The following is a 22,525-nucleotide window of genomic DNA, read 5'->3' on the forward strand; positions in this document are numbered from 1 at the left end:
TCTTCCCACCTATGGCTTAAAGATCCTGAACATGATTTTGAGATTATTCAAGTAACTGCAGTATCCCCTGGGACTTGCAGTATCCCCTGGGATTAGGCAGACAGATTAGGCCACAAAACCACATTCCTCTGCATAATATGTCTCATTCCAGTATCTGGAACATCCATGCCCAAAGAAATTTTAAAAGCCTTTCCCAAAGGGACTCATGTGTCTTACTAAAATTTTATTCTTAATCTGTTCACAAAATTTTTATTAAGCATGTTATGTGAATGACACCTTATACAGAAAAGAATAACACAAGGCCCCTGACCTTAAAAAGCTTCCATTCTAATAGGAAGTATACATAAGCAGAGTTCTTACCTGACTGCTAGCCCAGGCCTGTCCTCCCTGTCTCCTCCATCTCAGGGAAGATTGTACCACCTGCAGCAGCTGTTTAAATCTGAATCCTGGGAGTCACTCTTAATTCCTTGATTCCACTTTGCTCCACTTCTATGGCTAAAGTGCAGATCCAAGCCACTATTACCTTTCACTTGGACTGAAGAAATAGCTTTCTAAATGGTCTCCTGCTTCTATGCCACATTCTCCAGATGGCATACATCCTAATATTTGTATTAACTACATCTTCAGGTTACTCTCTTGCTTAAATCATTCTAGTGGTTTGCCAGCTCTCTTAAAAAACAGTCAAACCCCTTCCAATTGCCTGCACGGCCCTACATTAGCTGGCCCTTGACCTCCCCACTCTCACTTGTACCACTCTTCTTCTTGCTTACTATATTCCATCTACTCTGGCCCCCTCTTCACTTCTCATTTTGATGCCATCATACTTGCTTTCCCCTTCTGTCTCAATGCTTTCCATTCTCCCCCTTTCTGTTTTATGAGTGTCATTTTCTCTCCATACAAGTCTTAGACCAAACATCCCTTCCTCAGGAAGCCATTCCTGATCACTCCATCAAACACTGTCCTAATACATTTGATTTCATTTCATTTTCACTTCCTGGATTTATTTTTAAATTATCTGTTGATTGTGTCTCTCCTCCAACAAGCATGCAAGCTGACCTTCTCAGGATTACTGGCAATGGTGCCCCCGTCCTAGAATCCTGACTGGTTCATAGGAGGCATTCAGAGAGGATTTGTTGACAGATGAATATACGTTACAAAGAAGACAAAATAAGGAGGAAAGAAATGGAGCAATGTACAGTGAAGAAGGGACATTGATTTTTGGTTGTGGGGAAGAAAGTCAAGAATAGCTTCCACAGCACAGTTCGTCTGTACTATGCCCTGGAGGACGAGTAGGCAGCCGGGCAAAAATGCATCCCAGGCTCTGGAACTAGCAAAGGAAAGCCCCAGAGGCACAGGCTAGTCCACATGTGACTGAGCAATAAAACAACAGCAGAAAGCTGGAGCTCAGAACACCTGGAGAGAGGTTCGGAGACCAGCACAGACAGTGGACAGCCCGAGTGACATGGTGCAGGCTGGGACTTTATTTTTTAGACCATGGAAAGTCACTGAAAAGTTTTGAGGACGAAAACTAGTAACTTTGACCTGCATTTTGTAAACACTGAGAAGAACTATTTGAACTTAAAAACTAAAAACAAAAAATGGCATTACTTTTAAGAGAACTACACTTTCTCCTATGTTTCAGGGAGAAAAAAGAAAGACTTCCATCCCATGTGTATATGTAAGGCAAAGAGGGGCCCATGGCTAGTGACCCTGTGCTCAAAGGAAAGGCTGAGTGAAGATCACGTTTTGGTTTTCAAAGCCGTTGAATAACCATATTATTATGGTTATTCAAATTAAAAGGTACCACCACTGTGGAGGATAATAACAGTAGTACCTGGATTCCAGGATTAACGAACTGGATCCTGGGCCAGGAGACAAAACCAAGCTAGCACTCTTCATATCACAAGACAATTTAACTAGACAAACAATATTTAACAGATGGGATCACACTATTTTAGCTGAAGTTAACACTAAAGATCTGTGTATTACATTAAACTTAAACATGAGTGATTCCATCTCAGTCACAATAAAAGGCAACTGCTAAAACTACTGTAAGGAATTGAAGACCTACAACAAAACGTGCCTCTGAAGTACTTATCATTTAGTTGCTCTGAGGGTGTTCTCCCATTTCAGAGGTCTGATTGATATGGCTTATTTCAGGACAGAATTATTTAATGAGTACAACTTTCCTCAATGACCATGTAACAAAATGGAAAGACCAAATAGGAAAGACAAAGGCTGACACAAGGGAGTCAACTGCTGGTGCTTCCAGAAATCCTGGAAAGCGGGGGCAGGGGCACCCAGGAGTCCACAGCCACAGTGCTCTACTACATGGCTTTTTTTCTTAAGTTCAGGCAGGTGTTGGATTTGGGCTTCAGCTTGCTGGCCCATAAAATGAGGAATCCAGAAATGTGATCAAAGATCCCTCCTATGACACTGAAGAAATTCCTTGTAGGTACCTGCTTTCCACAAACCAGAACACTGGCTTAGGCTGAAGGATTGAATGGTTTTCAGCACATGTCTCGATGTTTGTGAGAAATCCCAGGGTTGGGGGTGAGGGAGCAATGGAAAATGGAACCAGTCCCCCAAGTGCAGGAGGTGACATAGTCAAAGCATGAGTGATGGAATCAGATAGACCTGGAGGTATGCCTCAGCTCTGACTATGAAACTGATGGAGAGCAAATGTATAAACGTTTTCCCATATGTAAAATGGAAATAGGTTTGTGAGAATTAAAAGATCATGGATTCAAGGTGCTTAACATAGTGCCTGGCATATAGTAACTACTAAATACATGACAGTTCTAGAAAATGTTGTTCTTGTTACTTTTTTCTCACTTGTTCAGCCATTTGATTTACCTCCATTATTTTACATGAGATTATCCTGGTAGGAAAGATAAAATTATGGAACCTCACACAACCGAAAAGGGCCCTCAAAGTTCCCTGTTTTTAGGCATTTTCATTATCACTGTCATTTTATTGATGAAGCCACTAAGGACATGAGTTAAGCTGACTGTCCAAGGTCACCCGGCCACTAAGTCAATTTAAAACACTCTCATTTGTGCTCTCAGCAGTCCCCTAGTGTTTGAAGTAGTGACGATAATTTCCTGCTCTATTGGATGGCCTAAGAATCACGCTGCCTGTTATTATAATTTATAAAACGAGATAAAAGTGCATAAGCCAAAGGGATCATGCACTGAGTAATCAAAGTGCCAACTCTAAAATATTAGACAGTTATGAAAATGATAATGAAGCTTGTAACAACCCTCACTAATGCTTATTATGCTGTTAAGCGAAAAATCAGAAAATGCAAAACTGTTTATGTTGTGATTATAACTAAGTAAAATTATGCACATATATAGTAAGGGCTGGAAAGGAACTCGGAAAATGACGGCGGCTGATTTGATAAGGAGGCGCCGTTGCAGAAGTTTTATTTTTATCTTGTGACTATAATGGAGTTGGCACAATAAATGCAAAAGTGATCATCACAGGGAAGGATATGCTGCTGTTCACTCACCCGGGGTTATACAACATGACGGCAGACAAGTTCTCACGGGACTTCGAGAGGTCGGTCATGGACAAGCTGAAGGAGGACAGAAGGCCACTCTAAGGGCAGACACAGGGCAGAATGGTTACCTTAGCAGAGAAGAAAGGCCACTGCTCTGGACTCATTGCTTCCAACATGTGAGAGACAACGAGGTGCACATGCTCCTAATTAACATGCACCACAATTAACTGTTCTATCTGAGGAAAGTAGATCATGGGCAGTAAGGCCCTGATACATTTCAAACCAAAGCCTTCTGCAAGTATAGCAGAACCTTGGCCCTCTAGGGCTGGGGAAATTCATCAGGAATTCCACAACCCAGTTGGTCTCCCCTGCCAGTTAAAGTCAAGGAAAGGGGTCACAATATCTTTGCCATCGTCCATTACCTGGCAGGCAGCAATCTCCTGTAATCAGCGATATTCACTCACACTTAGAGTGATAAAGAAGAAGGCAGGAGGGGTGAAGGGAGACCAAAAGTAAGAGCTTGACCTATTTTGCTTCCATGGGAAGCTATTGGCAAACATGTTTTTTTCCCTCTGTTCCTCTGAAACTGTGTACCAAAAACGACCCTCTAGGGAGACCCTGGGCTGGAGCAGATAAGAGGCTCCACTGGCTGGAAGAAGCCACCCAGGAGAAGGCTGAGGTTTGCAGCTTTCTTGTTATTTTCCAATTAGGACACTGGCAACCTCGGGCATCCCTTATAAAGGAGACAGAAATGAGAGGCTGGGTAACCAGTGGTCAAGGGCAAATACTTCTGGTATTCAAGTCAGTACTGTAGCCAAAGCTCCCCACTTGCTGGCTACAGAACAAGTTAGGGAGAGTTGCTCTTGGTCTGTTTCTCATCTTGACCTGGGGGTGACAGCATGGGGGTATTAACGGCTGCTGTACAGATAAAGAGATAGAATATATGTACAAGTTTAGCACCATTCCTGGCTCGTAGAAATATTAACTGTAGCCTTTATTATTTTCTTCAGTCTAAGGACCAGCCATGATGTCCCTGAACAGATTTCTTTCTTTCTTTCTCTGGTCCTTAGCTCCTTCCTCGTCAGCACTTAAACTGCCCTTTAGACGTCCCCTTCCAACCAAACCAAAGTCTTTCCCAGTTGTCTTAAACCCACCCCTGCTCTCGCTTCCTACCTCAATGAAAAATCTGTTTGCTGTGGCTGATTTTGGATTAATGTGATTCCAATGTTGGGTTAATTCCTAACAGATGCTGATTAGAGGAAGTCACTCTCCACCTAATGCAAAATGATGCCCAGTTCCTTGGTGGTGGGAAGGGTGGAAGGCTGAAGAGAAGGATCTAGGAGGAGCAGTTTCTCCTTGTCTGCTCTAGAATTTACTTGCTTGCTCTCTTACTTCATCAGCCAATCATCTGCTGGGAAACAATCTCCCTAGAATCAATTCAGATCACAGAACTACTTTTCCATGGTTCTGCACCCCAGAAAGTCAAAAGGTTGGAAACAGAGTGACCACCACCCACTCATCCCCACATCCGATCAGTGGTTCCCTCCTAGAGACACCGTGTCCCTCACCTTCCTCTTCTCCCTGAGCTTGGCAGCTTCCTTTGGATGGTTAAAGCGAAACATATTGGTTCTTCCCAAGAGAATCACAGCACCTGAGAACACACAAAAACAGTAATGAATTTACAGTAAGCAGTGTAATCAGTTGCCAATATCATAACATGGAATTCTACTGTTGAAATGTAATTTCCAGTGTATTATAAAATAATAAGGGAAAGCTTTAGTCTCAAAAGTCTGCTTACTTAAGACAATTTCAAATCTGGAAATACCTTTATTTATACAGCTGAGTGTCACAACACACATAATATCCTCATATCCATAATATCCAGCAGAAGTGATGAATCTAAGCATTACAACATATCATGAGATTTAAAACTTAACAGACATATAATTAGACTTTTGATTGTCTGGAAGAAAAAAGGAAACCAGTTCTCCAAAGAGATGTAATATCAAGCAAAGCATATGGTCACAACTTTAGGAATGTTTATTGATACTGGTAAAAGTAGAAATCTCAAAAGAAAAGTGCTTTCAAAAGAAAATATATGGAATTGGCATAATATAGATAACTATTACTAAAATCTCCCTCACAATTTGACGGGAGAGAACTTGTGTATATTTATGGTCTATTTCCAAATAAAAACACTGCTTCTTGTCAAAACCCTATTAAAATTCCACATTAGACCTACAAGAAAGGGTCCTTTTGATTGATGAGAGTCTTCCTAATTCAGAAAACAACTCCACAAGGGGCAAAAGAATTCAAGAGAAATGCCCAAAGAAAACAAAAGCATGGGAAGAGGCAAATTTCAGCTTGATGAAGCAAACAAACCCATTCTAGGGTCACAGCTGTCTAAAGCGGGCACAGGTGCCTGCAGGGCTGTGAGCTCCTTGTCACCAGAGGCATGTAAGAGAAACGATGTTGCAGAAGAGGTTCACTGTCTCTTCTGAAGTCCCATCCATGTATGAGAGGCCACGTGTATGGCCCCATCCATGTATGAGATTCTACAATGCCTCAGGACATCAGTGAAGGTAAGACACATGCACTGACAGTCAACCATGAAGAATGACAGGTGAGTGCTTAAGTGTCTAGCACACTTAGCTGAGTGTGTGATTAAGTGACGAGTGTAGCCTGGAGTAGCTGGGGACAGGCTTCTGCACCAAGGACCTGAGCTGGGTCTCACTGGATAACCAGAGGGCAAGAGGAAGTGTTCCATGTTGGGTAATTGCAGAAAGAGTCTAAGCTATAGACAGGAGAATGGCCTGCTATGCTCAGGACAGAGGAGAGAATCATGTCCATCCAAAGTTCAGGATGTTTGAAACAGCATCAAGAATCAATACTGGATAGATGAAATAGCCTGTGAAGACTGGAGAACAAGTATGAGAGTTTAGACCAGAGGTCACAAACTGGTGGCCAGAGGAAAAACTTTAGCCTATAGATGTGTTTTTTTGTGTTCCCTGTCATGTTTCAAAACAAAATCTTTAGTTGGCAAGAGTTCAAAGTCTGGAGAGTAAACATAAAAGTCTGGGTACCTTTCTAGCATTCCTTCAAAATTCCTAAGATATGCTATCAGTAGATCTTTGTTGGCACTTGGCAAAAATCCCTGGGCTGCTGAGAGTTGCCTCCTTTGCACAGGTGACCTCTGGTTGACCACAGTCACTAGCCTCTTGCTTGGGTAATATCTTCACCTGGCCCGGCAGGAAATATCATAATACCAGATATCTATTCTGGAGCTCAGGCCAGCATATTCACCTGCCTATTTGATGTATTGTTTTGGACAACTAAAGGGAGTTTCAAATTCAATATGGTTAAAACCTAACAGGTTTAAATAACAACCACAGGGAGCAACTGATATGGGTTGGTGTTAGTGGTTGTCATTATTTAGCAGAAATGAAGTCACTATGAAAAGGAGGATAAGACAGTTTAGGAGCCCTAGTGGGGCAGCAGCAGATATTATCCACTCTACAATTTGCTTATCCCTGTCATGCAGAATTGCATTTGTATTTTTTCCAATTATGGCAAGGCACCATTACCATGATTAAAAAGGGTGTTTCTCATGCCTTTTACGACTGAGACTCGGAGCAGTGTGCCACACAGAAAGCCAAAAGCTAAGCAGCCATGTCTAGGATATATGTATATTTAATGCTGTTAAAGTTACATTAGAGATTAATAAAGCAATCACATTCCAGGTGTTAATTACATCTCCAATTCTTCTTTTTTTCTGTTAATCAAATGCCCAGCCATGCAAGTTGAAAATTGCTAAAATATGTTAATGGAAAAATAGAATCGTATTTCAGAGACATATTTCAAATTGTATTAAATCATTGAAAATAATCTTGCCACCCATTATTCGCATGAAATACACACAAAAAGCCCTGTAAGGAGTTATGAAAGAAAGCAAAACTATCCATGACAATTCAGTGCTTCCATCTAGATAAAGTTTGAGTCAACTGTCTGGCATGTAAAAAGGGATCCATTAAGGCTGGTTTCCTTCCCTTTCTTCTTCTAAGCACCTGTACTCAACAAACCTCGTGAATTTAAAAATTTGCTTCATTTTTACATGATGCCACTATTCATTCAGCAAATACTTAATGAACACTTACTGTATGCCAGTAGCTATGATAAACATGGGGGATACAGAGTTGAGCAAGTCAGACATACGCTTTGCCTTTATGGAGCTTTAAAAAATGTCAAAGAGAGAGATAAATAATCAAATAATGAAATAATTCCACAAATAAATGCAAAGCTGCAACTGAAGGAGAAGTACTGTGTCCTGGGCTCAAAGAGCAACAATGATAAGGGTTCATTATAGGGGAAACTAGAGAAGGGTATCTTCAAGGGAGGTCTTGTATAAAACAAGCTCTGAGAACAAGTTGGGGAGAGTGTCGTGTAAACGCAATAATGATCATGATGATGATTGATGATAATAATGAGGAGGAAGAGGCTGCCAAGAATGAGTGACTGAAAGACAACCATGTGGCTATGGCAAAGGAAACAAGGGTGAGCACTGCACTAACATAAGGCTTGAGAAGGAGGGAGAAAGTGAACCAACTCAAATGTTTCAGGATGTAAAGGATCTTGTGTTTTATCTAGTTGTAAGAGGAAGACACTGAAGGGCTCTGTGCAGCAGCATAACATGATTAGATTTCAGTTTCACCAAAGATCATTCTTGCAATGGTGACTGAAGAAAGGCCAAACAGGGCAAGAGTGAATATGGCTAGGCAAACCAGGTGGCTACTACAGTGGTCCAGGTAAGTGATGATGACTCAGGATTGGGGGAAAGGGATACCAAAGCAGAGAAGTAAAACAAAACTGGAAGATATGTAGGAGATAAAATCAATATGATTTGATGATGGGCTAGACACAAAGAGGAGAAGGGGGTGAGGAAGATGGCTTCTGGGTTCTGGAATGCATCACTAGTTGGATGGGGAGTCTTCTGCACAGACTGAGAACACTGGAAGAGGACCAAGATGGGGTGGGGAAAAATCCTGAGTTTGGTTTTGGACATAATGAATTAGAGATGCATTTGGCAAATGAAAATATGGGTTTGAAGCTCTAGAATAAAAGTCTGGGATGTCAATCTACCTTCCTACCCACTTACCTACATATATATATATGTAGGCACTTACATATATATATATACACATATACATACACACACATACACAGGTTGACTATCCTTTATCCAACATGCTTGGGACAAAAAGGGTTTTGGAGTTCTGATTATTTTTTGGATTTCAGAATACTGGAATATATATAATGAGATATCTTGGAAATGGGACCCAAGTCTAAACATGAAATTTATTTATGCTTCATATACACTTATAGAGAGTCCTGAAAGTAACTTTATACAATATTTTAAATAATTCTGTGAATGAAACAAAGTTAGTGTTCAGGGAACAATCAAAAAGCAAAGGTGCAACTATCTCAGCCACCCATGTGGACAATCTGCGGTTGCTTAGCATCACCATCATTCCTGACTCTGAATTTATATGCTGCTGATAAGCAATCACCTGGTGATCCATGTCTTTTTGTTAGCATAATGAACAAGTAGGAAATTCACTCCTTGAATTGAAAACAGGGAGGATGCAAGCTTTTGCTTATCACAGCAATTTTACATTTACGCATGCCTGCTGCATTAGCACATCTCAGCACAGTTATTCTGTTCTTGGCACCCTTAATTCCTGTAGGGGCTGCCTCACTGTCTGTAGTCAGTGTCTTAGGGCAATAATGCCAAAATGGTGATGTTTCATCAGCATTACAGACTTGGTTCTGGTGTCAGATTTCCATCAGCGATGACCTTGACATACTCATCAATAAATTTCTCTGCTGCTTCATAGTAAGCAGATACTTTATCACCACAAATCTTTAAAATTTAATGCTGTGTCTGTTCCTAAATGTCTGCAAACAGCCTGCTGAATATTCACAGTTTCCTTCAATTTTCGGTTCATTGTGATAGATTTTTGCTTGTTTTCATGATCAGCTTCCCATTAAGTGGCAAGTATTCACTGTGACACTGATGAGATCCACTCTTTTAATACACAATTGAGATCTTCACTTTTAGCTTTATGCTGTATTTTTCTATTTTTCATTTATGTGTATTTATTACTTTGAGCATAGAACTTAGCTTTCTGTTTCTTCAGGTCATATATGATGGCCACTTCAACACTATACTCTTCTGTAAGACATTTCACACTTAACACCACCATCCTGTTTCTCTAACAGCTTTACTTTCTGTGCTACAGATCAACATAAATGGTTCCTGTGTTTCTTATCATTGTTGTCCACAGGGTTAGCTGCAGACCTTTCTGACATGTTCAAACATTATCTTTACAGCACAGAGCAGAGAATAAGTAAGAAAAAAAAAAAAAGCCTCAGTGAGTAATGCATGCAGGTCTTGGACCTGCGCAGGGCATCATGGGGAACATACTATTGTCATGTATGGCCTGAACACCTGCCATTCTTTTGTCCTTTGTGGGCATACTCATATGGGGAATCTGGACATGTGCAGAAAAGATACACTGAAGCTGAAGGGGCTAGGGGGTCTCTTTTCCGTTGTGGATATTGAACAAACTGTGTGTGTGGTCCACCTAAGTTTTGATTGTGACCCCATCACATGAGGTTAGGTGTGGAGTTTTCCATTTGTAGTGTCATGTTGGCCCTCAAAAACTTTTGGACATTTCAGATTTCTAATGAGGAATGTTCAACGTGTGTGTGTGTTTGTGTGTGTGTGTGTGTGTGTGTGTGTGTGTGTGCGTAAGAGACTCATTGCTAATAAACGAAACTATAGGAGTAGGAAAGAAACCTGAGGACAAAATACAGAGGTAGAAGACAAGACGACATAAGACTGGGCACCTGAAGGAATGCTGACTTCTAATGGCCAAGTAGAAGAAAATAAACTTACAGAGGAAACAGAGAAGAGACCATGAGAGAAGGAGAAAGAAACCCTCTGAAGCCAAGGAAAAGAGGGGCCAACAATGCAGAATGCTTCTCAGAGGTCAACTAAGAAGAAAAGACCAGAAAACACCATTGGGTGTGGTGGCATAGAGGTCACAAGTGGCCTTAGTGGGAGCTGATTTGGTAGTAGACCGAGGCCAGAAGGAAGAGACTGAGGAATGCAGAAGAGGTAAGGAAATGCAGATGTACTGAGCACAGGCAACTCTTTCAAGAAGTCTATGAATGAAGAGAAAGAGTTGGTAGTAGCCAGAGGGGATGATAGTGTATTAGTCCGTTCTCATGCTGCCAATAAAGATATACCCAAGACTGGGTAATTTATGAAGTAAAGAGATGTAATTGACTCACAGTTCAGCATAGCTGAAGAGACCTCAGAAAACTTAACAATCATGGTAGAAGGGGAAGCAAACATGTCCTCTCTACATGGCAGTAAGAAGTGCCGCGCAAAAATGGGGAAAGCCCCTTATAATACCATCAGATCTCGTGGGAACTCACTCACTATCACAAGAACAGAAGAATGGGGGTAACCACCCCCATGATTCAATTATCTCCCACCAGGTCCCTCCCATGACATGTGGGGATTATGGGAACTACAATTCCAGACGAAATTTGGGTGGGGACACAGCCAAACCATACCAGATAGATCCTGCAGGATATTTTATTTTTTGTTAAAACTCATATGTATACTTCAAATGCAATAAGCAAACTGAAGGGCATAAAGAGGAATAAATGAATAAAAGAACTAATGAATGAGAATGGCTGATAACGTCAAGTTTCTTGATGAAACCTGAAGAGTGTGTGCTGCCCAGAAATCTTGGTGTGGTTAAGGACAAGTCAGTGCTTAATCTCTCCAGAATTCAGTTTCCTCATCTAGTCATCAAACTAGACAATTTCTAAGATTCCTTCCAGATCTTAAATTCCTGTCAACCATTGAACCATTTGGTCTGAGGTCAGTGTGATTAACAGCAGCAGATGGACTTTATGTGATGCACTTAATTTGTAATTTTGCAAGCATTTCTAAACCTCCTTGAAATAATGACTTCTTTGAGATTAATTCAGAGCTTGCTAAATACCCAAAGACAGACAAATTCTAGACAGTCTTCAGAGGGGATGGAGGGGACATGACATTGTGAAAGCGTAGACAAAGACATTGCTGGTTTCACATGAGACTCTCTATTTTAATATTTCAAGTAAGCTGAAAGAAGGAAATCTGTAAACATTTCTAGTGATTCCTAAGGAACGCAGGGACAATAATCATCAGTATCACCAAAAATTACCCTCTTCAAGTGTTATGAGATTTTCTAATTCTGCTACTGCACAAATAAAACAACTCATTTTTTCCCCTACTGTTTTCATATGAACATTTCTGAGGTAATGATGTGCCAATTATTTCATTTTGCGTTACAAATACTACAAACATACGAGACAGCTGTGTTCCCAAAAGTGTGTGGTTCACACTTTAGAGGCTGTGGTGTCAATAAAAATGAGAGGCCCTTTGTAATTCTGTTTCAAGACTCCTAGTTCTACATTTTACTTTAGAAACACCCCCTGTCCCCCACCAACCAAAACATTCCCCCCGCCCTCCACCAACCAACACACACACATAGGATGCAATGCACTGTGAAGGCAAGCTCAGTGGAAGAAAGGTTATCATTTTAGATGTGACAGGTGGAGAAACAAAACTCTGCCAGGAACATATAATTTTCTGAAATGGTATTGAGAGGCTGAAGTGAGGTAGAGCAGGTTAAGTTCTTATTTCATTGCCTGATTCAAGCAAAAAGAAACTTGCTTGTGTGTGACATTTTCCTTCTGATTTAAAATACCTTAAAGATATTTATTTATATTAAAATAAGTTATGATGATGATATCATTTAGGGAAACTGATAAGAAAACATCTAATTTCCACTAATACATGCCAATACTTAAGAACAGATTAAGTAATATGTTCTAGGGCCTTAGACTTGGTGACACAGATTTTATTATTTCAAACACTAGAATTAGAGTACTTTTTCTCTGTATCAAAAATGGCTTTGGGAAGCTAGATAGGAAAAGATGAAGATCTAACATGGTGTCTGTGGTGGGTAAGAAAATTTCACATAAATATTAAACAAATTCAAGCAGGACATATGGCTTGGTGTTAATGGCTGGCTTGCGAATGAATGACAAGAATTCTGTAACAAAGGCAGCAGGCATCAGTATAAAATCATGCCATCAGATCATCAGTTAGTAATTTGAAGAATAAAAATGACATGATACCTTACCAAAAAGCTACATTGACCTTGTCCCTTCCTTTTCAATGTTTACAATTCAAATATGGATTTAAAATTTCCTGCTTTAGATAAATCACTTCAACCTCTGTTTACTCTTAGTAAAGTAAAAATTGGAAACTTAGATTCTGGGACTCTGGAGAAGAAAGAAAACTGATTTTCAATCTTTGCTACTGAAGTTTCCAGCCAAATTATCCATCAAGAATGATTTGCCCAATCGTGTGCACAAGCTGAGTTTGAAGCTTTGTAAAATTTCGAGATGCTCCAGTCCCATCCCCAAGAAATTTTTAGATGTGTGTGTGGGAGCAGGGAGAGGGGGTGGTAAGTGGGAGCTGATATTTTTCTTAACACCTCATGGGAGAAACAAAAAGAACACAGACATCCCCAACTTAAGATGGTTCTACTTATGATTCTTCAACTTTATGATGGTGCAAAAGTGATACACATTCAGTACAGTATTCAACAAATTACGTGAAATATTCAACACTTGATTATAAACTAGGCTTTGCGTTAGATGATTTTGCCTAGTGTTCTGATCATATTTAAGGTAGGATTGACTAAGCTGTGATGCTCAATAGGTTAGGTGTATTAAATGCATCTTCAACTTAGGATATTTTCAATTTACAATGGATTTATCAGGACACAGCCTCATTGTAATTCAAGGAATATCTGTATATGGAATAGGTCTGTCCTTCTGAAGGAAAATGTAGAAAGCATAGGAAATGATTAGAGGGCAATTCAAGACAGTATACAGTCACATGATAAATTCCAAAGTACTGAAGGGAAAGCATTACACAATTGGTCAAGCTATTAGTAACTTTCTTTCCATTCATGCCCAGTAGTCCACATTCTTTGCTACCAACTTCTTATTTACTATTAGTAATCATCTCAATTATTTATTTCTAGGTTCCTACACACTCCAAAGTGTCAATATCCTATTGTTCCTTCCGAAATAGTTCTTGTACAATGCCTCCCTTCCCTCAGCTCTCAAAGTCTTTTACCTTCAACCCCTTTTCCTCACGGCTCTTCTATCAGCCTCCCTTTGAGCTAAACAAAAGCTGCATCATTTTCACCTCTCAGCCCACATTACCCATCTACTGAGTGGTCAGCACGGACTTCCTTCTGCTTCCCACAGAAAATTCATGCAACTGATCTAGGACTTAAGAGCCCTACAGACCTGCCCATGACTCAGACTCAACAGCATTGATCTCACTATTCCTTCTCCTCCCTCCATCCCCTTTCCAGTCTTAAGACATTTCTTCATTACACACTTTGGCTGAAGAGCATCTAAGTCACTTTTTCACTATACGCCATTAAGACAAATACATTCACTTCAGAATTCAACTTTGGGTACATTCCCCCTTTTCAGCAGTCTAGACCACCCTCTGGGAGGAGTTTTGCTTCTGCATAAGCTGAAACAAGCACGCTGTACCCTGTTTCTCCTAAGGAATGTAGCTATAGCCTGAACAGAATGCATGCAGTAGTTATTTGAGGGCCTTGGAAAGTAAAGAGCAGCTGTTGCACTTCTCTAATAATCAGTGATATTAAGTTTTTCTTCATATGTTTCTTGACTACATGTATGTCTTCTTTTGAGAAGTGTCTATTCATGTCCTTTGCTCACTTGTTAATGTTTTTTTTTTTTTTTCTTGTAAATTTGCTTAAGTTCCTTGTAGATTCTGGACATTAGACCTTTGTCAGATGAATAGATTACAAAAATTTTCTCCCATTCTGTAGGTTGTCTGTTTGCTCTGATTATATTTTCTTTTGCTGTGCAGAACCTCTTTAGTTTAATTAGATCTCACTTGTCAATTTTTGCTTTTGTTGCAATTGCTTTTGGCAATTTCTTCATAAAAATATTTGCCCATGCCTATGTCCTGAATGGTATTGCCTATGCTTTTTTCTAAGGGTTTTATAGTTTCGGTTTTACATTTAAGTCTTTAATCCATCTTGAGTTAATTTTTGTATAAGGTGTAAGGAAGGGGTCCAGTTTCAATTTTCTGCATATGGCTAGCCAGTTCTCTGAGCCATTATTCTCAGCAAACTAACAAAGGAACAGAAAACCAAACACCACATGTTCTCACTTATAAGTGGGAGCTGAACAATGAGAACACATAGACACAGGGAGGGGAACACCACACACTGGGGCCTGTTGCGGAGGGTGGGGTGGGGAGACCATCAGGAAAAATAGCTAATGCATGACATTAATACCTAGGTGATGGGTTGATAGGTGCGGCAAACCACCATGGCACACGTTTACATATGTAACAAACCTGCAGATGTACCCCAGAACTTTAAAAAAAAAAAAAAAAAAGAGTAGCAGGTGGACTGAAGAAAACCAAGATTGGAAGCACTACTGAACTAACAGTGAATTTACCATTTTTTGCCTGCAGTGCTTCCCAGCTTGGTGTAGGAAGAAAGCCAAAAGTGGAGAAGTGCAAAAAAGAGAATTCCAGGAGAAGCCCCCTAGTTCAGGTTGGAGGAGGAGCAGAGAGTCCCTTAGCAGCAACAGTGGGCCCACGAGGAAGAGGAATCTTTCTTTCTGATCAGAGGAGCTGTAGTCCCCCAAGAAGGTGGGGCAGATCCCTGTTGCTTTTTTCTTTCCCTGTCCTCTCACTTCTTGGCCGTGGATATGGAGACAGGCATAGGAAGTACATGAAAGAGGAGAATAAATAAAGCTCAAGATTTCCAGGGAAGGGAAGACCCGAGGGAGGCAGAAAGTGCAGGACAGATGAAGAGGGAAATATGCAGGAAAGCAACCTCACAGAGTTGTTTATTAACTCCTGGGCTCACCCCTACATGTGTACACGTGGATATGATCCTCGAAAGCATGCTAAGACTTTGAGAACTGAACTAAGCAACAGACCACTGCACAGGTCCCAGCCTGGCCAATGGGTAGTACACCCACTGCTACTGGAGGAACACTGCAAAGGATCTGAACACTGAATCAGCAGTGGAACGGCAGACACGATCTACAAAGGCTGATGGTAACTTACAGCCTACATCCAGCTAGGTAAATTGTCTGCTGAAACAAAGAGTATAAACATTTCACATAGGATTTAAACAAGACCCGGGATCTTATAATATCCAAAATGTCTGTGACACAATCCAATATTATTCCTCAGCACAGAAAGAACCAGGAAAATCCCAACGTGCATTGCAAAAAACAAGCAACAAATGTTTATACTGAGATAACAAAAAGCTCCAATAAATGTTTCAATACTCTTGAAATAAGTGGAAAAATAAAAATTTCAACAAAGATAAGATATAAAGAAGAATATAAGATATAAAGAAGAATCCAATATTACAACTGAAAAACAAAATATTCAAAATAAAAAACTCATTGATGGGCTCAAAGGCAGAATGGAGATGACAGAAAAAGTCAGTGAACTTGGACACAGGCCAACGGAAATGATCCAATCTGAAAAGCAAAGAAAAAAGAATTTATCAAAAAATAAAAATAGGTAAACAGAGCCTCAAGGAACTGTGAGACAATACTAAAATATCTAACTTTCATGTAATTGTAGTCGCAGAAGGAGAGGGGAAAGAGTATAGCGTGGGGAAAAAAAAAATTAACAAATAATGGCTGAAAACTTCCCAAATCCAGAGGAAGACAAAAGCCTATGAATTTGAGAAGCTCGGCAAAACCCAAACAGGTTAACCCCAAGAAATCCATGCCAAGGCATATTGTAAAGCCAATGTATTGAATGTGAAGCTGAAAATGAAGTTTTAAAAGGAGAAGCGCGATCAAGAAAAATAGATGTGATGAGTGAAAAAAAGAGAAAAAAAGGGGTTAAACAGATTGACAAATATATGTCTCATGTGTAGAAGTCTGGTGCACCAAGAAACTAACTCCAGTATAATTAGCTTTGGCCACTTGTTCTCATATTCAAACATTAGAAGTCAAATTCTAAGCCATCAAACTGACTGAACAGACCCCCTCTTGGCCATGGGGACCCCAGAGAAACCTTGGAAATCGAGTTCCTGGACATGACAGGATGGGAGGTAGGACATGCTTTCTTATACTCCCTCCTTTGCTAACTGCCACGGCTTTCATTCCTCAGGGTTCAACAGAAACCAGCCCGTTGGAAAGATTTGCTTCACCTCTGATTTCAACCAACTGTGACTGCCCCTACCTTCTGCGGTTTCCACACAATGGACCAGCATTGCCTCCTGATAAGAAACCATCGACCATGGGGTGGTAATGCCCAATCTACAGGGTGCACAGTGAATGTTTCCATGTCCTCTGCTTCACCTTTTAACATCAGAGGGCCAAAAACTCTACCCTTGCATCATGCTAACCCTGCCAGTTTTTGTTCATGCAACTCATGTAGAGGCATAAGCTCAATTGTGCATGCTCATGTTTCTCCTCTCATAAATATTCATGACTTCTCCTATAGCTTATTAAATATGCACATTCAGCCACCCAGCTCAGCATAAATTCCTGTTCCCTTTTCCCCTCCCTCAATGTGTCTGCTTCTGGCTTCCAGCTGGAGGCTACACTTCCCAGCCTGTCAGAATGGCCACCCTGCAGGCCTTATAAAAAATAAAGCTCTTCTTTCCAAATTTACAAACCTTGTCATTCTTCAGTTGACGTGTGCATCAGAATCACAGACATAAAAAACCCGATTGCAGGGCCTCATCCCTAGATTTTCCGGTTCAGTAGGTCTAGGGTGGAGCCTGGGAATTTGCATTTCTAACAAGTTCTCAGGTAATGCTGATGTTGATGACATACTTTGAGGACCACTAGCTTTAGGTATAGTCTTTTAAGAAGAGTTAGGGCTTTGACATTAAAAAATACTGTTGAATCAGCCCATATACAAGTGACAGATGTCATATTTGCAGGTCTCTAATCTGAGGAAGACATATGATGAATGCTTAGGGTCAAGTGCAGGTGAGTCAGTGGAGGAACAGACACTGATACCTGCTGACACATAAAAGGTCTCCTCTGTTAACTGGATACCTTGGCTAAACCACTGGGAGATCTATTTCCCTTTCTAGTTCCACTAAAATTCTTTTTTAATTTGTCAGCGAACAACTCACAGCAGCCCTCCAGCAGATGAAAATGTTATCAAAGTCTCCTCAGCTCCACTCTGCAGACAATCATCTGTTCCCTCTGAGTACTTGAATAGATGAAAATATATTTTGGCACTCAAGCATAACACATTCAAATGTGCCCAAGTATAAATTTCCCAGATGCCAATTCTGTAGCACTTCTAAAAGAAGAGATGAACAGTCAATGGATCTGACAAACAAGTAAGACCAAAGGAGTCCACTTATGTGAACGGAAAAATTAATTGCATTTAACAACTACAGCTTTAAAATAACAGATTACAGTCAAAAGAAAAAAATTATAATTAAAATAAGAGAGAATAGTTCCTACCAGTTATAGGACAAATGCTGAAATACTGTTTCAATTATAATGCATCTGACTGTTGTATCATTTCATATTAAGTATATAAAACAGAAAAAAGAAAAAATCTAAGGTCTAAGCCACTACCAAGAAGAGCTCAACTTCTGTGGACTAGTATCATGAACAAATTCACATTTTCTTCTTGGTAAAATTCACACTTTCTTGAAGAACTGGTTCCTCTTTCTTTGGAATCATCCTGTGGAATCACAGTATGGAATGAGGAGAACTAAGCTTTGGAGAATATACCAATTGAAGAGCATGTTAGATATAATGTTACATATCCCATCACTATTTCTGGAAGAGCTAAAAAAAGAGGAGAAAAACTTCAGGCAACAAACATTACATATATGTCATCACAATTAATGCTTATAGTAGTAGCAAAGGCTTTTCTTTTGAGTGAAGACACTAACAGATGAAAACATTTCCTATAATTTAAGGTGGGGAAACAGTTTATGCAATCTGACATAAGTGAAGCAGTTAACTGGATGCAGAAAAACAATTTGCCCTCAATGTTAACAATCTGCTAAATTTAGATAAATTTCCTATTAGTTGGCATTCACATGTATGGTAAGTAATTTAGATAAGGAAGTGGTAATTACTACCAGTGTTTTTTAATGGGACAGCCTAAATAACACATTTCCAAATTAACAGAAATTTACTAACGAAAAGAGACATCTGAATACCAAATATCAGCAATAAACTGGAAAGGGGTAGTGGAAAGGTAGGAAGCTGCTGGTAATGTAAAGTGAACCAGGAATCCAGCCATTTGTGGAGTTAATATGGCTAGGAATCATTGTGACTTGAGTTACCATGCAGCTGCAGTCTCTCTTCTTGACATCTTTTACTTCTATAAAAGGAAAATGCTGCTTGGGTCTGCCTCAAAAGGTTTTTTTGTTTGTTTGTTTTTTGATCCAATCAATGGGCCAAATACCAGTGAGGTCCATTCTGAGGACCAAGACACAATGAGTCCGGAAGGGTCCTAGGCCAATAACCACTCCAATTAACCAGAAACTGGGATGAGGACAGCAAATGTGGGAAATCAGGATTACCTGGACTTTAGGATCCTAGGGCTGCAGGTATGACCTAATCTGGCTTAGAGAGCTAACGAGATGAAATAGCACACACATTAAGTTATAATCATTTAAGTTTCAGAGAAATAAAGCATGAATTCAAGCACAAATGATAATGAATGGTCTGCTGTAATTATTTTTGGACAGGGGTCGTGGGTAAGGGCCAGGGGATGAAGGGCTGATTCCAATATGGTAAGCATATAGCTACCTAAGACCCATTTCCAAGAGACTTGGCTGCCATCTGCTAATTCAAATTTGACTTTGTAGAAATTAACTAAGTGAAGGCAGGACTATGCAGAAATGTGCTAAAAAATTTACTTAAAAACTGTTTTATGGGTAAAAGCCAAGATAGATTTCAAAGAATAAAAATGCTAACTATATTTAATGCTGTTCCCAATTTATTATGCTTTAATGAAGTTCATATGCTGTTTTTGTCCTTTAGCTTCTTGTTTTATTACAGATACAGTTGAAAATCCTTTTGTAGCTCCACCTGATATAACCCCCTCCTTCTTCTCCAGTGGGTAAACACTATTCTGATATAAGAATGTATCTGTCTCATTCGTGACTCTTTTATTTTTACTACATATTTTCATAACCAGAAACACTACATCACATCATTTTGTGTTTTAAAAACATGTTCCATTTCCCATTTTAATAATCCACAAACATCACAAAAAGTTAAGTAAAGAATTCTAATCCTTAATTTCCGAAGGACTACAGACTTTTTCTTTAATGAGATCTTCTGGTCTTAAAGTATGTGTAATTAAAAGGAAAGTTACCATCTTGCTTTTTTGTACAATGCCTTGAAACAAAGTCATCTCGCATTTTACTGCCTTAAGACATGCTAATAACATTTACATTCACTGCACAGTGTTTTAACACCTTCGAACATAGTATTTTTATGTTAATTTCATTAACAGTGATACTGAGAAAGCTGCTCAGTAGCACAGCAGAATGCCAGAGGAACTCAAGCCCATCAGATCTGAAGATCATGGCACCATGCTAATAAAACAATTAAGAGCATCCCGCAGGGAAAGACAATTCCGACAATTAACCTTCAATGCCAATTAGTACCAGTACTTTCCAAGGAAAAGTCATATCTTCAATATGAAGATAAAAAATTTAGTTCCTAACCTGAATCATTAACCAGAATAGGCATATTATTTAAATGAACTCTCAGTTTAGGTAAAAGTTTAAGATCATAAACCATTTAATAAAAGTACTGTGTGGGAGATACATTATTTATATACCATGCTTCAATTCACAAGACAATTAGAGAGGTAATCATCGCTATATAAACAATTTCTTCTAATTAAATAAATAAGCAAATAAGCTTTCCTTAAGGCAGTGGGGAAGGTAGAAGGATAACCCCAAAATTAAATTTTAAGTTCTAGACAGTGTCCGTGTGTGTGCTCTAAAAGTTCCTTTTTTCTTTTTGGTGTTTGGAATTCAGTACTGATTTTCTCACAGAAAAAGCATTACATGCTAGCTTCTCAGCAAATCCACAAGAGACTATTTTACCTATAACACGGCAGGAACATTGCTGGTCAATGTAATCTACTCAGCATCAAGTGGCCAGGGCTGTGGGTGGTGGGAGCTCCAGGAGCTCCAGAGAAGAGTGACTGTAGCAGAGAACTATTCCAAAATAGTTCAAAGGTTGGGGGCAACAAAGCCAGGTGGATCCAGCAGCCAGTATGGATGTTTGAGGGCTATTTGTGATTTAAGAACTACTTATACTAAATAATTCCCCCAAAGTAATCTCAGTTCTATACAACTATAATATGTTTGGAATTTGTATACATAAATGAACACAGTTCAACAAATGTATACATTAAAAACTTTCAAAGTTTTACTGAAAGAAATAGATAATTCAAACACAAGAGGGATATTGCATAAGCAGAAGTTCCAAGATGGAAATATATTTTTCCAAATGCAAACAACTCAAACGAAATTAGAATCTAACTCCTCAAATTATATTTTAGCACAACTATCCTAATATTTAAAGAAAAAAATTATTTAAAAAGTTAATAAGCACAAATAGTAAAAAGACACTCCAATGAAAATAGAGATTAAAACATATTATAAAATAATAAACATCAAAGCTGTGTGATACTGGTACAAAAGTGAAAACATGGAGTACTGGAGCAACAGGAGGGCCAAGAAATAGATATAATGCTGTATGTGTTCTCATTTTAGGTAAAGCAAGTTTCTTCAAAAGGGAGGTGGGTATAAGCAGGGAAAGGTTATAATAAATGGCATGCCAATATGAGGAAGAAAAAAGTTGGAGCTACACTTTATAAACCAATGAACCCCAGGTGTATTAAACAAATATTTCAAAAAAATCCTGAAAAATAAAATAATTAAATCACAAGGAAAATAAAAACAAATGTTGACTAGTTCTGTGGCAGAGTTTAAAATTACCAAAGAAAACACAAAGAACAACAGATTAAAGCACATGAAAAGTTCATTTTAAAAGTAACAAAATTACATTTAAATAGAAAATACTACAAGAGTGACTAACTAAATCAAATATGAGAAAGCAGTTACAAGGAGTTATGTTATATGGTGTGTACACTCAATCAGGGGAAAACACATGTTTTACTTCGCACGATTCTGGGAGGCAATAGTGACCTTGTTCTACTCATGTATTAATAATGATTTTGAAAACCAGTACAAGCCTCTTGTAAAAATCCTGTAACAATAAACAAAGTGATTTTAACAAGGTTACTTCCTTCTGACCTAAGTGAAGGAGATGCAGCCAGTACATGGATCTCTACTGTGTACGTTCCTCTCCCTGGGAAAAGGAGACAGTCTGTCATTATAACCCTGTACCAGCCTCTGCTGCCTGGAGGAACAGCAGCAGGACCTCTATCTGAGGTTCCCACAGAGAACAGACAGGTGATGTGACTACAGTCTAGACTCCACATACAGGATTCACTGAAGGGGTTGTCAGTGAATCGTGTTTTAACTGTGTATCTTCCCATTACTCCTGCTGTCAGCACTAGAGCCTGTGAGTTCCCAAGCAGGGACTGCCACTGAAGAGCCCTACATGGTGACCTCTCGTCTGCCAACCAATTATGGTCACTTTCTGGGCTAAAGGCAGAGACAGCCTCCCACCATGACTAATACTGCTGCCTGGAAATAACCTGCCACTCCATCCTACATTGCTAGAGCCCTTGTCCCACTGCAAAAAAGCAGGAAATGCTGCATTTGTAATAATCACTGAGGGATCACTGAGTGCTCACTGCTTTGGGCTGGTCATCTACAA

The 22,525-nt window shown here is 39.5% G+C and overlaps 1 protein-coding gene across 13 annotated transcripts in view; it reads right to left on the bottom strand.

The window, feature by feature from the left end:
- The window catches only part of KIF16B (kinesin family member 16B), a 299,792-nt gene that overhangs the window by 132,262 nt on the left and 145,005 nt on the right, over nt 1-22,525 (bottom strand). For all 13 annotated transcript variants that reach the window (XM_054467129.2, XM_054467128.2, XM_063659361.1 and 10 more), the window contains 2 exons: nt 5,074-5,156; nt 3,515-3,603 (listed from right to left, as the gene is read on the bottom strand). In XM_054467129.2, the coding sequence (XP_054323104.1) occupies nt 3,515-3,603; nt 5,074-5,156 (172 nt within the window). The remainder of the gene's footprint in view (nt 1-3,514; nt 3,604-5,073; nt 5,157-22,525) is intronic.

Source organism: Pongo pygmaeus, chromosome 21 (genome assembly GCF_028885625.2).
Source record: "Pongo pygmaeus isolate AG05252 chromosome 21, NHGRI_mPonPyg2-v2.0_pri, whole genome shotgun sequence".
NCBI classification, from domain to species: domain Eukaryota; kingdom Metazoa; phylum Chordata; class Mammalia; order Primates; family Hominidae; genus Pongo; species Pongo pygmaeus.